The 17,366-nt window shown below is 36.1% G+C and overlaps 1 protein-coding gene across 2 annotated transcripts in view; it reads left to right on the top strand.

The window, feature by feature from the left end:
• Positions 1 to 17,366, top strand: part of KLHL4 (kelch like family member 4) — a 67,711-nt gene that overhangs the window by 35,227 nt on the left and 15,118 nt on the right. Inside the window, exons 2-4 of one of the 2 annotated variants that reach the window (XM_042824969.1) lie at positions 72 to 486; positions 16,214 to 16,387; positions 16,673 to 16,809. In XM_042824969.1, coding sequence (XP_042680903.1) covers positions 449 to 486; positions 16,214 to 16,387; positions 16,673 to 16,809 — 349 coding nt within the window. In that variant the 5' untranslated portion in view covers positions 72 to 448. Of the gene's footprint in view, positions 1 to 64; positions 487 to 16,213; positions 16,388 to 16,672; positions 16,810 to 17,366 lie in introns of those variants that run through there. The other variant, XM_042824968.1, reaches the window with a different exon arrangement.

The raw sequence follows: 17,366 nt of genomic DNA, 5'->3' as shown, positions 1-17,366 counted from the left end.
AAACTGTGATAGGAAAAATTTGACAAGCTGGTGGATTTTTTTTTTTTCTTTTTTTCCTGAAACAATGTCAGTATCTGGAAAGAAAGAGTTTGATGTGAAGCAGATCCTGAGGCTCCGCTGGAGGTGGTTCAGCCACCCCTCGCAGAGCTCCGCAGGCACCGGGGGCTGCCACCAGCAGGAAGGATATGAGCACAGAGGGACACCGGTGCAGAACAGGTTGAAGAACCACTCACGGGACAGAAATGGGCTGAAGAAAAACAGCAGTCCTGTCCACCACAATATATTGGCGCCTGTGCCCGGTCCAACTCCAGCGCACCACCGATCGATTCAAACCTGGCATCAACAAAACCTCATAGAACAGCTTCGATCAAATGAAGATATTCCCAAAGCAAACACAGAGGAAAACTGCGTCAAGGAAGATTCAAGTAAAACCCCACAGGAGTTGCAGATGATCACAGAGGAAAATTCAGATGAATCTGCAGAGAGGTAGGAGTTTTAAAGTCTGCACTTCAAAAGCAGTACTTCTATCCAAGTTATTCCCTAAAACTGCCTTTGTTCTTAAGCAGAATTCTTTACTGCGTTAATCTCACTTTATGCATGTGCACACCCACACTCATACAAATAGAAATGCATTCACATTAAGAAGTGAAGGATTGTGAAATGTAGAGGTTTAATCTGTCATTTCAGAACCTCAAAAAAAAAAAAAAAAAAAAAATCCACCAGCTTGTCAAATTTTTCCTATCACAGTTTATGAGATGCTAATTCTTTGTCTTGACTTACTATGTGTAAAGACAATGAAGAAATGAGCCTTCTGAAATGCTGTCCTCATTCTGACTTTATCAATGGGTGCAACTTTGACAAATGAGAACTGCTGGAGATGCGCAGTCTGCGTGGTTGCCATCGGTTTGTCAAATTCCTCACTGCCTTTTATCAGTGCCTTCTTGACAAGTATAATTAACCTTGAACTAAGTGGAAAGGAAGCATCATTACTTGCTTTTTTGAAGGTTTCTTTAAAATAACATTATTTTCACAGCTTGTTTAGCACACTAAGGGACAAATACTTTGGACTAGATGATCTTGCAGGTCGTTTCCAACCTTGTGATTCTGTAATATTTTCTGTACGGTCAGGTTAAAAGATATTACAGCTGTGCCAGCTTGAAGGTCTAAGAACAAAGAAAGAGCTATTTTTAAGATGTTTGAAGGGAGAAGAAAACAGGAGCTCAAGTTATTTGGTTAAACATGCCATTTAGATTGATGATGTTTTCAGAACTGATGTCAGCAGTAATAGCTCCTACAACAACAAATTTACTTCTCCTTTATCCCTACTTTGACTCAAATTATGCATTTACGATGCAATTATTTGTACCATTAGATAAGATTGCCATCAAGTCTTTGGGAATAATTTCAGATATTTATACTTTACTTAAATAGAAATCCATCTTAACTGAAGTTATAGTTTCTTTCAGTAAAGCAAAGCTGACAGTTTGTGTATTTTTAGGAATTGCTGTTTTTCAAGTTGTACATCTGGTATAGGGAACATTTGCAGACTGAACGGAAAAAAATGCCTTTCAAAATGTCATTCTGAAAACATGGATGCTATATAAAATCATTACAAAATAAAATCAATGAGGTAGGATAGTTTCGTATGCTCACTCATGTACTAGTTTGTTGGTATAACTTATATCAAATGACTTCATATTTCCGGGGGGGGGAGCAAACATAGGTGCATCTTAGAAAAAAAGTAATTTTAGTTTGAAAAATATAAAGAATGGTGAATAATCAAAATAATTTTGTTGTTTGTTAAAAAAATTTAAAAAAAAAAAAAAAAAACATAATTCAGTTTGGAAGGTACTGAGGCACTGTCTTCTAAAATGAGATGTGACATTTTGTCCACCTATATAAAAACTTTATGCCAAGACTCATGAAATGTTGTTCCTTCATATTCATTCAAATTTTCGTTCTTCTGTTGAGTTGTTCAAATTTTCAGATTTTAGAAGAATTTTGGGAATGTGTGTCATAACCTATTGCTACAGTCATGTGTGTTTTCTGTAAAGTTATCAGGAAAAGCATCTTATGCATGTTGTAGGATAAAGGAATCCTTAAACACCTTAAACGCTGACTTTATAAGACATTGTTTAGAAAGTCAATTGCCACTATGTGTTTCACTCTAATCAAAATTTTATTTCAAGGAATTAAAATATATTCTTAAAGATGCTATAACATAGCTCCAATTTCTTAAGTATATATCAGAAGAAACTGCTGAGCAAATAATCTGTCTTTCTCTTTTTCTGTAGCATCCAACACATGGCACACAAGAATTAATATGCTAATCACTTGGTAGAAAATCAGGCATTTGGAAGTTCCCTTAACTGCATCTTCTTACACTCCTAAAGTCAATGAATAATGAACCATGTAATTATTGCCTCCATGTGCTCTTTTGCATTCATACCTGAGGATACTAAAAATGACTTCATACAAATTTTCCTTTTATTCTGTAAAAGGAATCTTATCTTCTGAGCATTGACCCTAATCCAATCATTTTACCTCTGCCTACAGATGTTCCATTTTCAGCTGGACTCTAGAGAATGGCAAGCTGAACACACTGCTACTTGTCACTTGAACATTCAAAACAGTGAGAAAGGTTAGGAAATCAGGCCAACACTTAAATCTTAAACAGGATACGTGCACAATTTCTACTAGCAACTTAATTCCTTCTACCAAAGAAAGCTGAGGAAACATTAGAAGAATATTCCTTATTTCTTCAAAATAAATTGAGACCTCTCTCTCCAGAAACCTCAGAACTTACTGACTTCACTATATAGGCAGGATATGTTAATTTGATGAAATATGGGTTGTTTACTGAGGAAAAAAGGTAAATAACGTTCCAAAGAACTGTTCCATTTTGAATATTCTACCATGAATACACTTAATTCTGTTTTCTTCAACCTTTTTGGTGCTCCCGTACCCAAACAAAATAAGTAGCCCAAAACCTTTCTGACATACAGGCTCCTTCCTGAATACTAGCCCTTGACAAATGGCTGACAAAGAAAATGAGAATTTAAGGGATAAGAACTCATTATTTTTTCAGTAATGATACCCAATTAAGATGCGACCAACCAATAAATACTACGTGCATAACAGATAAATAAATTGCTTATTGACACAAGGTTAGGATAAACTTCCCAGTGTGCTTGGGGACTGTCTTCTTGCTAAAAGAACACACTTAAAAAGTATCAAACATATTCTGGAAGCATTTTAAATGGTGCTCCTTGACCTGCAAAAAGATCCTTATGAAGTTTGCACCTGTAGTTTTGGAGACATACGGATTTTATGTGCCTACACTGATTCTCTCCAACTGACTCCTTGAATGAGGACCTTTACACATGTGAAAAACAGAGAAACCAGTTAAAACTGAACAGATGCCAACTTCTTTTGTTTATTTGTACACTGTATTTTTTGCTATAAAATACTGTGGGATTACTGGGATAGCCATAAGGCTAAACCTGCAGAACACAGACATGCAAATAAAGAGTAAAAAACATCAAATATTTCAGGTTTGGCTTAAAGGAAGTAGGAACTTAAGTGAGCTCTGAAACAATGTGTGGTAAATAAACTGTGAAATGCTTCTAGTTCATAAGGCATGGGCCTACTGTATACTTTATCTAGCCTGTTGATAATTTCGGATTTCTTTTAACTATCTGGAACTTGATAAAGTTCAAGTTTTCCAGGGATATCAAAATTCCTTGAAGAAATCCTATTTCTTTCAAAGAAAATGGTCTGGAAGTGAAATGTAGAAAATCCCAAGATTTCACTGTTAGATTTTGTTTGATGATCGACAAAAACTTTATTCTCATGTGCAAGATATGGAAAAGCACTTGTGCAAAGAAACTAAAAAGGCATTCATACCTCCTAATAGGAAGAATCCATGATATTAAATTACCTTGATTACTTTGCTTGATTAATTCTGTACACACAGACATGACTGTACTGATCTTACAGTGCAAGAAGCATACCTATTATTTATTTACATTATGCTATGTTGCCACATCAATTTATGCACACCTGCTGGAAGGTATGCTATGGTTCTGTATGTATACTATTGAAGACCATGTAAGCTGGCAAAGTGTGTGGGTACCTCTATTCCTTCTAACCCAAAGCAGTGGGATTTCAATAATGAATATGGCATCCATTTAACACTTTTTTTAATGCACTTCTTGTAATTGTATGGCTGAAAAACCTCACAAATCCACTTGGTTGACAAACTCCAGTTTTGGTAAAGATATATGCTTTCTAATTTTCCATATGAAACAAAATATACTTCTAATTAATTTTACTACACTCTTTCGATGTCATAATCCAAGCAGCTGATGCTGACGGGTGTACTCAGATACTCAGGAGGAGCACCTTCTTAACAGAGGCAATGCGTTTTCTGTAGTTACTACTTGCTATCAATTATTTTGACAGTTCCTTTTGTGTAAGACATGAAAATTCATGTCATCTTTTTTTCATTGCCAACAATACGGAAATAACTAAAATTCCCCTTACCATCACTGACACATACATACATACGTACACATATACACAAGATTATTTCACATACTATCAGAGATTTCCCTAAAATTCTTATTTCCATTAGCAGATAATAGCCTTGGCTCACAGTACAGTGAAATAAAAGCTACTTGAAATAAAAAATACCCTTTTATTTGTTGCAGTCGCCCAAAAGACATTCAACAGGACACATTATCATAGATTATCCCAAGTGGGAAAAGACCCACAAAGACCACTGAGTTAAGCTCCTGGCCCCACACAGGACCACCCAGAATCTAATGTCTGAGAGCACTATCCAAGAGCTCCTTGAGCTCTGCTAGCTTGGAGCCTGCCTGCTGCCCTCTGGTGCAGAACCTTCTCCTGACCCCTAACCTCCCCTGATGCAGCTCCATGTTGGTTCCCTTAGGTCCTGTTGCTGTCACCAGCAAGCAGAGCTCAGCGCTGCCCTGTGAGGATCTGTAGGCAGCCATGAGGTCTCCCCTCAGCCTCCTCTTCTCCAGGCTGAGCAGCTGCTGAGCTTGTGATTCATGTGAGCCCTGCACCAGGACATGTTCCCTAACCATCTGTACATTTTTGCAGTTCTTTGTCCCTAAATATAGTACTTCCAACAAATCATCTTATTTTTATCAGATAACATCTCCAGTAAAAATATTACTTAATTCTGATCCTAAATAGAAGCTAAGAAAATATTTTTGTTTTATGGAGAATTTTGCAGTTTCTTTAATACTTTATATGTTGACTTATATGCAGTATACGTTAAAAAGATGATTTTATGTCAGTCTGCTATGGACAGCCAAAATGCTTCATCACAACCTCAGGAAAAAGCAGAAAGTAACTGTCTGCTAAATATAAGCTTTAAATAAAGGTCAAAATACAAATTTGAAGCTTGGAACATTGGAAATGGATTATTTAAGATATTGTAGCCAATCTCCTCTCAGAAGTGATGGATATACAGTCTATGTGGCATTTCAATATTTTAATGCAGTGAAAGAAAGGTTTGCAGCTGGGGAAAGAGGATGGCATTTTTGGCAATAATGTTGGAAGAACAGCCCATTGGCAACAATGAGATGCTGCATCTGCTGGTGCCAAATATTACTTCAGTTTTACTTATGAACTGAGGAAAGACATAGACACTTAGTGGAGCTACAGTGAGTTTTGATAGTATTTTACTGTAACTCTCTCACAGCTGTTTGTAAAAATAGGTGAGAGTACTGAGAAAATTTTCTTGCGACCTCTACTGTTTGCTAAAAGTAGAAAATCTGTGAAGTTCTAATAAGTGGCATCTCATGCAAAACTGAAATCAAAAAGCAGAATTACCCTTTTCTTTGAAGTTGTTAAACTGCAAGGAAGGACAGGACTTTTCAGGCAATGTGACAATGTAATGAACAGTGACTACTGGAGTCATTTGGACTAAACAAATGCTATTGCCTCATATAGGATCCCTCGGTACAGAAAAGAGAATCAATGCCTCAAAAGCTTCTTCAGCAGATTTTATGCCTATTTTCTCCTTCTACTGCAACATCATTGGAGAAGCTTGACACACAGGCTTACACTTAACATGCATAGCTTTCAAAGATGAATTATTAGACAAGGGAAAAAATACCATTTAATAGTAATTTAAGAAACTATGACAATTCTATCAATTTCAAACCAATTTCTTTATGATTCAATTATCTTCTCATTTCTTCTCCATGCAGCCTGCTCTCAGCAAAGACAGCTGCTAAATTACTTCTTAAAGACTAATTACTGTTTTTAAAGTCTCTGCCTAATGTCTCCAAAAAAAGTTAAGGAGATGATTAAACGCATGTGACCAATGCAGAGCATGTTCTACAGACATACTGAACATGTGCAACTGTGAAATCAATAGCATGTGAAATCAATTGTACGATTATTGAAGCATTGTTGGAAAAGGGGGAGTTTGCTTGATTTGAAAATTACAGACAGAAATGTAAAAGAAATGAACAATTTATGTTCATAGTTCTAAGTAAACAACTTAGACACGCACAAAAAACATATTTGCAATACTGCCATAAGGAACATTACTAAATCTTTCACAATTAAAGAAATAAAGAGATTTGATGCAGTAAATCAGCTAGAGTTAGCCCACTGCATACTAATTCATTCAGCTAGAAGAAAATAATGATACTATATTTTAAGAATAACTATATCAGGTGATATAATAAAGAATATGCCTTGTATATAATATCTGTAGGTATGAAGATAAATAAATACAGAAATTCTGAAGTACAGATTTACAGAATGAGCTTAAAGGGAGTATAGGAACTAAACTCAAAAATCTGTAAATCAAAACTGTAAAAGTTTCTTCCTGTGTGTAATCAGGCCCCACATCAGTGACTCTACGCTCAGACTCCACCACTCAGCTCCGACAAATCTCCCAATGCTCCTCCTCCCCCTTTCCCAAGGAAATGCTTAATAGTCAAAATTCAATTCAAAGCTAATTAAAATAGATAGAACAAGAACTCATGGCCTGGGTCTTTCCAACAATTCTGCTTATCCACTAATTACTACCATAAATCATCTTATATTTCATTCTAGAAACTGTTTTCATTTTATATGATGAATCAGGATAATTCACTAAAATTCTGTCTACTGCTCACAGGCAGAAAGATAACTAAAAACATGTAGAGGACCTTGTAGATATTATATGCACGTGAAGTTAGAATATATGATACAGTATTTAAATGACTTTGCTTTAAAAACATTTTGTCAAGAAATAGGGCACAGATATAGAAGGATACCTTACTTAGAAATGAAACAGAACAAAATAGAACACTGTCAATTATTTTCTTCATTATTTTATCAGCTAAAACATACTTAGGCTAAATAAACGTTCATTGGAAAAGAACGAGTCCCCAATCTTTCTTTGGTTCTGCTACGCATGTTTTGAAAATTGTTGGACAAGAATCTTTCCCAAGGACTAGCAATTGACTTAACCAAACAAGCTCTCCAAGACTGCTTCTAACTTGTAAAAGATATGACCTCACGAGTAGCTGTGTTAGGAATTCAAAATCAACATCCACTGATTCTATCTCAGATTTGCTACATGTTTCTTATATAAATGCAAGGAAACAATTTAGCCTCTTGGTATTACTGCTTGTTCGTAATAAAGATAACCTTGGATACCTATTTTCTTATGAACACATTAAGAGCTGATTAGTTTTTTCAAGCACCACAATTTGCCTAAAACCTGCTAGTAACATGCAAACTTTAAACATGTACATTATAACTGGTGCATTACACTATGTAATTCTCAAGATAATACCACATAACGTATATAGCTCCCATGATTATAATATCACAAAAGTCAGACTACTACTTGAACTAGAAGTTTTCTGTTGCAACCAGTGATAGTGACTACCAGCACAGTTATAATAAAGTGTTTTGAACAGCAAACACAAAAGGAATACATTTGACAAAGTGGAGAGCCCCTGTCACCATTTGCTATGCTTGAGTTTACCTCATTAATTAGAAGTCAAGAGGAAGGGAGGCACTCTTGCAAGACAAGCATTTTCAAAGCCTGTTCATTTTAATAGAAGTTGGGAAAATGAACCTTTTTGAACAGTGAAAACATACCTTGATTTAAATGGAAATCATAAGCAAACCACTAAGAAATCCTAGGAGCTGGAGAAAAGCTATTTTGAGCTATTACATATGGTTTGCGTTGCCAGGGAAACCTCTTCTACAGTGTTCATTTAGCACAGATGCCCAGGAAAGCTCTGCGTCTCCTTGTCACACCATTTCAGAACGTGAAGAAATAGAGAAGCACATAGACACACACGCTGACAAAAATATCTCAGTAATTTAATCTTAGTCACGTTCTGTGTTTTTGGTGGGAGTTAGGGTTTTTTTTCAGTTCTTCCATGACCACTGTGTTAAAGAAAAAGCTTTGTAATTAGAAAACTCTGTTTCCAAACAGGATGTTTGTTGAAATATTACCTTCAGTTGTGATCCATTTGAGTTCATATACAGATAGCAAGCTATGTAGGCAAAGGCTTTGCCTGTGCCATATACATAGGGAAAATACAAGGAGTAAGTCTGGTGATGGCATTTCCGACCCACCCTTCTGACCCCTGGCCAGATTTGACTTGCCAAAACACATCATATAATCTGCTTTATTGCCGCAGCCGAGCAGGCTTTACTTCAACAGTGTTGGTCGTGCTCCCTTTACCTCTTTAGACCTCAGTTAGGTGATAGCCTAGAAAGCAGTTGCAGTCTGCCATGACCAAGGACTTACCTGCCTCTCTGTTGAGCAGGCAGGAGAGCTCAGATCACTTCCACAAGCACTTGTTCCAGGGTGTGTATTAACTACACAAATACAGCCCCAAACTAAGGCAAACCACCTGGACAAACATCTAAAGTCCAGGCAAATGACTTTCTCCTCCTGACCAGGTGGTCAGATTCAGAGGTAACGCAGGGAGTCAACAATAAGAGAAATTTGCACGGTGTTTTAAAAAGAAAGAAGCAAAAATATAAATCCATTGCTACAGTGCTCCCTTCTGAGTTTTGAATCCTTGTTTTGCTATGGCCTGCGTTACTGTTCTTCCAGTGACCTAGAGCTTCTGTGTGACTGAAGTTTTGGGCTCTAAGTGACCTTGATACACGTCAGTCATTTACATAATCTTAATACCACCAAACTTGGTTTAGACTGGTTGGGAAAGATGTAGAAATTGATTTTTGTTACAAATTAATTTAATTCATGCAATAAAACCAGCAGTTATTTTAGACATCACACTACAGCTTTCTAAAGAAAATCCTCCAGTTTGTCCAATATACCTAATAATTCTGTGCTGCTTCTCTGAGTCATAAACTGCAATTCAAAACATATGTAACACTGAACTAAGACTGCAAGAAGAGCTTTAAATCAACCATACCTACATATCAGTTAGCATAATACTTGTTATAAGCATTTAAAGATTGAAATGCTTGTTCTGAGTCACAATTTTAACTCTCACAGAGGACATTACTGAAGATTACTTCCACTCTATCTAACTAGTTTACAGAAAACTACATGCAAAGACAGAAATTCCTTTCTATGTGATTACTTACAAAGAAACCCCACTATTCTACATTAAAGTACCATGGCTTAGGATGGGCTTTTGATCTCTCTGAGATGCCTGACCTAGTAAAATCATCTGGCAGTACAGCCAACTCAGTCTCTTGATAAATCTTGTCATAGTGGATTTATAGGTAACGTTAAGACAGGTTCCTGTGAAGTTACAGCCTTGAAATCATGAAGGAGCCAGACTGTTCAATCAGAACACAGTGAAGCAGTGAGAAAAGCACAGAAAGGAACAAAGTTGTAAGTCAGCACTAATTTTTTTTGTCCTCATTTGTTTTTTCATTCACTTAAGGATGGCAGACTCATTTATAAAACAACTTTAGTTTGGCTTGGTGCTACACTATGCCAATAAAGTTGCTCAGTATGAAGCTCCCATGAGATGCCATAGATGTGCCAGATGTGCCTCTGACTTCCTCTTCAGAGGAATTCAATATGCATCTCAATTACTGGTTAAATTAATGCTTCCTTACACTGTTCACTTAGAGTTACAATGAATTCAAAACTGAGTTGAGCACATAAGCAGGCCTTCTCCTCCGCATGGTCTCTCATCAGAAGTCTCTCTGAAACATGCTTAATGAAGTAAGAATCATGGAACTAATTAGTTTCATCTGGCAGTAATCATGGTTGAGTTTAAGCAAAATTTGTTGACCTTAGTTTGTTTCTGTGTTCTGTCCTCTAACTAAAAATGCCAAATCCAGCATCTAGTCACTATTTTTCATTTTGCACATTTTGACAACTTGAGATAATGTCTTTTTTGTTCGTTAGGGAGATGCTATTAAATTACCTAAACATATTATCACCAGCTACATGAAAGTTGAGCAAGAAGTAAGCAACTTCACCGAATTTCTCCTTCAAGGAGTTTTAATTTTCACCAATATAATCTTATAACATAAATACTGAGTTAGAAATCATGTTATCGCAGCGATGATTTCAGAACTCTTATTGGAGTCTTCGAGTGTGCATTGATTAAGGCAACAGAACATTCCACATAATTTATATTTTTTCTTACATGCTAAATTTTTATGAACAATGACTTTCTTATCTCCCTTAGGAAAAACACAATAGCTAAAATATTTTGTTTAAAATCAGAACAAAGGTGAGATTTTATATGGCAATATATATACTTGTATATTTTTTACTGAAACATTTCACTCAGTTGTTATTCTCCGTTACACAATGGAAATGAACAGTGTTAATTCTTTTGGAGGATCACTCTGAATGATGATTTGAGATAGCATTAATTTAAATGATTTGTCTGAGACACTTCATCATTAAATACAGATAGATTTCTATTATAATAAAACACTCAGGGATATACATCTAGTGCTCTCTCCAGACTGATTAGATATTAGCAGAGTCCCAATTTTTATGAGTTCATCTCATGCCACTATAAAATTTATAGTAAAATTTCATACTCAGATTATTCTGAATCAGGAGGAAAGCCATTATTCAATTTGAAAATCCCTACTACATTGCAAATGTTAATACTAACACATCACTGTGATAGAAGTCTCTATTTACACTGTATGGCCACCAAGAATCTGAAGAAATAGCTGTTGAATTTTGCTCCTACAGTCCTTTCAGTGATTTGAACAATGTGCACTGGATCACTAGAAACTCCCACATTTAGCCTACAAGTATTGCACACAGGGCTGTGGCACTCTCAGGGGGCTGCACTGCTGCAGTGTGCCATTGGGAAGGCAGCCTGGGGCCTGAAGTGCAAATCCTCATCATAAAGGCCTGCAAAGTGCTGAGGTGTTTTCCAGTGGAATTATCCCACCAAAAGCATGCTTCCTATTCACAGGATAATTTAAATAACTTAGTCTCAATTCATTTCATTATGAATCATAAAGTTATCTTAATGTCAACTGGAAAAGGTGGTAAGTTTCTGCTAAAAATTGCAAAAAGAAATTATTAAGGATACGCTGTTTTTCAGATATCCAAGTTCTAAAGGAATTGTCAGTGTGAACTTTCAAAGGAAGTTGGCAATCTCTCTATTCACCTCAGTAACTGTACATTTCGGTTGTTTACTTCTTCCTTTGCTACAGTTATTTTGTTATTCCATTGCATGTTAATGTTCCATACGCTTTAAGATCATAATTTTTGATCCACAACGTTTTGCACAATATTTAGATGTTATATTTACCAGCAACATCTAAGAAAGGAGACAACTACAGTAGAACTATTAGGAAAGATTGAATATTAAGGTAGAGGTTAGGACAACTACTGACTGCATGTTGTCAGCAAGCAATTAGTACAAGTGCATCAACTTTATTTTATGCTATGTTCAAAAATGGCTTTCTAATAGAAATATTTTTCTTCATATCTCAACCAAGTGATGTAGGGGCCCTATGATTTGGCATAAGGAGATAGCATCTCTCAACCTCCAGCTCCACGACACCTCCCAACAGCAGGTCAGAGCTCAAGCAGCTGCATGGGGGAGAGTCTGCCTATGTGGGGGCTGACTGTAGCTTTCTTGAATAAGCACAATCAGAAGGAAAAAAAAACATTGTAAATATTGCTGTACAAACGAACTGATGAAGTTGCAGTTTTGTCTGACACTTGTCACTGCTAAAGCACATCCAATAAACCTCAGGGTCGAACTCACACGGATGTTCTCAGCTGTGATAAAGGCCTAAGATGCCTAATGTCTCCTAGCAATGCCTCTAACTGCCACCTAGTTTGCTGTTATGGATGGGGTGAGCTAGAGCTCAAAATAATAACCTGTAAGTAACAGTAATGACTGAACTGATGGTTGAACTGGACTTCACAAGTATTAGAAGAAAAACACTTAGGTGCTTTCAACAAATATCCAACACAAGAGTGGTCACTACAAAAATATAAATAGCTTCATCAAGAACAACAAATCAAAATATGCATTTCATTATCTGGTTTTCATGCAATATTATGCTTCTAAGCTTCCTAATCATTAAGGGCTTTTCTTTTTGTTTTTTTGGCCACAGGCACAATTAATGAGGCACTTTAAGATCACACTGAGTTTAAACAGGACATGGCAATTAAATGGCATTTATGTTTTATCATGTTATAATTAAATAAAGATGAAAAGTGAATTTATCATTTATAAACTGATTAATGAAGTGTGCTGTGTTGATTAATGAAGAGTACTTTATGAAGACAGAAATTGATTTTAATATAATTCAGCAATTTAAAGAGTAGTAGAGAATAGGCCTGGAATGAACCACAAAACTTGTCACTTGCGTTCCCCTAACCTAAAGGAAAGATTAAATTTTCCCTCCACATCATCACCTCCAAGTAAGAGCTTTTTTGGGATACATTACAATCTAGCTGTTACCTTATGTCTTCTTATCCTGTAGTTTGTTCAGGTACTCACATGCAAGTATGAGCAGGTCTTTGAAAAGTAAAAATTTGCCCAAAAGTCAAAAAAGTTGGGGGAAAGATAGCACTTTCTATTTAAGTTCTGTTCCCCAAATTTGTCAATTTCCTATTAGTTAACGATGTGATGCTTATACCCTATTTCTATTGTATACCTGTCTGTAATGAAAATACGGAGCAGCATCAGATGCAGAATTCAACTGCAGTTCATTGAGAACATCTTCTGGCATGGAAAAATTTTAAGTACCTATACAAGCTGTTGCTAACTATTTATTACACTTAAGACATGCCATCCTAGCTTGATTTTGAAAACGTCATGTGAAATACTGTCAGAAGTCATCCAAAAACCAAGATGACTTCTGACATCTAATTCTTTTCTCCCAGTAAGCTTTGTTATCTTGTCATAAAATAAAAAAAAAATTGCTATGACATGATTTGTTCTGAACTGCCATGCTGGCTGGAATTTATCTCCTTGTTGTCATTTAGATACTTAATATTGTTTGATTACTTTTTCAGGTTTTCAATTTAGAAGGTCTGCTCAAATATTTTGTGTCTTTTCTTTTCTTTTCTTTTCTTTTTTCTTTTCTTTTCTTTTCTCTTTTCTTTTCTTTTCTTTTCTTTTCTTCTTAACAAAAGTACCATATTTTCGCTATGCTTTACAAGTCCTTATGGGAAAACTGAAATTATTTCACTTGGCTCTCTACCTAAGATGAAATTTGTGCAGCGCAGCAACTTTGAAATCATTTAAGTATAGATTCACCTTTGCTCTCTCCAGGATAATCTGAAATCTTAAGTTCTTAATACTAATGCCATTGGTGTTAACACATCTCAGCATCCTAGTCAGCACTATCACAAAGGTGGCATTAAGCTACTCAGGTTTCTGATTCTTCAGAACAGTTTTTAGTAATTTCCCTTCTGACCAATTGAAAACTAATTACTTCAGTTTTCACAAGGCCATCACAATGTACCTCTGGAAATCTTATTACTTAATACACTTCAGATTTTTTTTTGTCCAAACTCATACACATTTTATAGAAAACTAGTAAGTCTCCACCCACTTCATGCTTCTGGGTAGATTTGCATGAACGGTGAGATCTCTTAATGTGTTGTGTTCTCATGGCACAAGACAAGACAGGTAGATACATTCAAGTTAACACATCTGCGGCTAGCTTGCCTATCTCTGTAATGCAGCCTGCAGCACCTCTGATTTTATTTCAACATCAGACTTACTGATATTTTTCTCGACTTCCTCCTTCAAGGTACTTGAACCTCTGTCTTCTTTAAGTTCACTGCATTTTTCCTCCCTAGATTTAAATTTTTGAAGCTCTGTATTTCAGTTATCTGCGTATCAGTAATAGTCACACACAGAAGGAAATAGAGAAATATCTCAGAATTTAATTTACCCCCTCCATATTATACTATACTTACTATTTTGAATCAGCTGGTGAAAATAAACCGTCAACTACAGAATTGTATTTACAAAGTTAGCCAGTGTTGGTTTTTGTTTTTTTTTTTCCTTCTAGTACTCTTCAATCTCTGAAGACCTTATTTTTTTACAGTAATTATATGGTTGGTGTTATTTCTGCTGCAACTAAAGGTCACTCTAGGACATATAAGGAAAAAAAAAGTACCCAGAACTGAGTAAAATGATTGGACTGTAAGACTCTTTTCAAATCTTTACTGCTTGAAAATGACTGCCCTACTCCCAAATGCATACGTTCTATTGGAAATTGCTAATTTCAAGAAACTGGTACCGTGCATTTGCAGTAGGGATGAATGAATATTACTCTGGCTGAACTCTGACACATTAAGGATAAGAGCAATGTAATACATTAAAATACAGTACTTAAAATGAATATAATGAGACTGAAACAAAATACGCTTGGAAAAAAAATGTTTGAAGTGTGACAGAAAGCTTAAGAGATAAATAGCAAAACAAGAATGTTACAGAATATGAAGTTGACATCAAGTAGTTGGTGCAAAACTAATGAGCATATAATCTAATTTTTCAGCTTCTTCATTTTCAATGAAGCACTGAAGCAAAACAAACAAAAAGTATAGTCATTAAACTGAGACAAATTAATTTTTGTAAGCTGCAAACTACAAAGGATACATGTTATAGGTGAACTTGATTTGCCCCTTTTTCTTAAAAGAAAGAAAAAAGAAAGAAAAAAAAAAGAAAATGCACTTGACAATGTAGTAAAGAGCTTCAAAAGAAAGATAGAGCTTATTGCATTGATTTGGTATGTTTTAATACGTTTGTAAATAGTAATAGAATCTGAGTTTGCCCAGAGAGAACTATACACACATATGTGCACATCTGAGGGTTTGAGATGCATTGGTTCCTCAGGTGGTGCACACGCACACACACAATAATATAATACATATTATGTAATATAATACTCTGAGATATTGTAACTAAAATATTATAAGCTGAGAAGCCATTATCTATATACTAAGTAAAATAGTGCTGCAGATTGTAGCATTAGTGATAAAGATGCATATTAAGAAATACACTGCTATCTTCTGCAACATGATCCAAATTAGAATACAGTAAGGAAAAAAAAATATATAAATAGGTTTTATGGGTATTTATAAGTGGGACATCTAACAGAGTTTCGTAGTGGGAAGAATATGTTTTTATAACACACATTTCCTTGAAAAGGAATTAGTTTGTTATTTGCATTCAGATTGTAAAGGTAACAGAATCTACTAATTTCATCAGTTTTTGGTTCAGTAATTTATCTAGAATTATATGTCAGTTGTCAGATTGTCTTCTGATTAATTCCCATTTCATACAGTAATAAAGACGTACAAAGTATGAAGGAAACAGAAATAAGACCTAAAGAAACATTATAGACAAACTTTCATTCCACAGGCTATTTCAGGTAGAACAGATTGCCATTTGCATGCTCTGTCTGTGAGTGGTCAGCAGGTTGCATTTATCATGGTGCATCCTGGACACAGGATGGGTAGGAAGCAGAAAACTCAGTAGCCCCACCTCACCACAATAATTTTTCCTTCCTTGACCTCAGAATTTATAGGCAGTCTTGCGAATGAAAATTTGCAGATACCAAACCAAAACAAATGTAAGAAGGCATAGCAAGACCAGAATCCTAAAAGCCTTTATAATTGTAAATGCTTCTGTGATGCCTTTTGAACAAAACTTATGTAAAGAACATAATCAGAGCTTGTACGGTTGCAGTCCCTGTATGTGCTCTTTCATCACAGGCTGTCTATGACCAGCAGCTCACTGCTTGGCATGAACACCAATGGCTCTGAGGAGTACTTCCACTCTACAAACCACGCAGAGCAAACGTTCCGCAAAATGGAAAATTATCTGCAGCAGAAACAGCTGTGCGATGTTCTTCTCATAGTAGGAGACCAGAAGATTCCAGCTCACAGGTACCTGCCCCACTTGGGTTTACACGGCTTCAAAGCCTGACATTTTCAAACACTAGGGAAATGTATGCCTACCCTGTCTGGTTATAAATGATCAGTTACTGCAGAAGTAGGTTATTAATTACCCTTTTAACTTTACTGCTCACTACTGTACGATTCAAATCCTACTGTAAGAGAATGTTTCTAAAACACACACACGCCATTTACTACAGAGTATTATTGAATTCCATGCTTGTTATGAATATTACGGAATAATGTGCAGCCCTCCTAAAATGCTTCTATTTCAAGGTTGGTTCTCAGTGCAGTGTCTGATTATTTTGCTGCAATGTTCACTAACGATGTACGTGAAGCAAAACAAGAGGAGATCAAGATGGAGGGAGTGGACCCGGATGCGCTGAAGGCTCTGGTGCGTTATGCCTACACAGGTAAGTCCTCCATCACCCACAGCTGCTATGTAGATATATATCTCCTGCTTGCTTTCCCTCAGTTTTCGGAATTTAACCTTATATTGTTGGACCTCAAAGGGTTGAACCAAGTAGCCAAGAAGACCAACTCAGAGAACTGTGAAATCGCTTTTACAAGCGCTATACCAAGCAGGGTAAAGCGACGCAGAACATAACTGCTGTGTACACAATCAGAAATATCCAGATCATTCAAACCTGTGCAATTGCTTCTGGATGTTTGTGTATTCTGTGTTTAGCAAGATACTCAGGAAGACGGCAGCCACCCAACCAGAAAGCTAAAACGCAAAGCCCTTTCCTCTTCCAAGCTATGAAGTTCTGTGGCAAAACACGCACAGCTCTTGAAAGGAGAAAATTGCTTCTCCACAAAGTACTAACACTAAAGCAAACAGAAAAACAGCTTTCTGAATTTACGAACATTTGCTGATAAACTGATCCACCTCCTCAGTTTGCACCTATCACCAGTAACATTCAATTTTTCCTTCTCAACTGATGTCCCACACAGGACATTCCTAGCTAGC

This window comes from Centrocercus urophasianus, unplaced genomic scaffold (assembly GCF_019232065.1).
Source record: "Centrocercus urophasianus isolate 14NV4802_14NV808 unplaced genomic scaffold, USGS_Curo_1.0 seq_24, whole genome shotgun sequence".
NCBI lineage: Eukaryota > Metazoa > Chordata > Aves > Galliformes > Phasianidae > Centrocercus > Centrocercus urophasianus.
The sequence above is the reverse complement of the archived record's forward strand: the minus strand, read 5'-3'. Positions and strand labels throughout refer to the sequence as shown.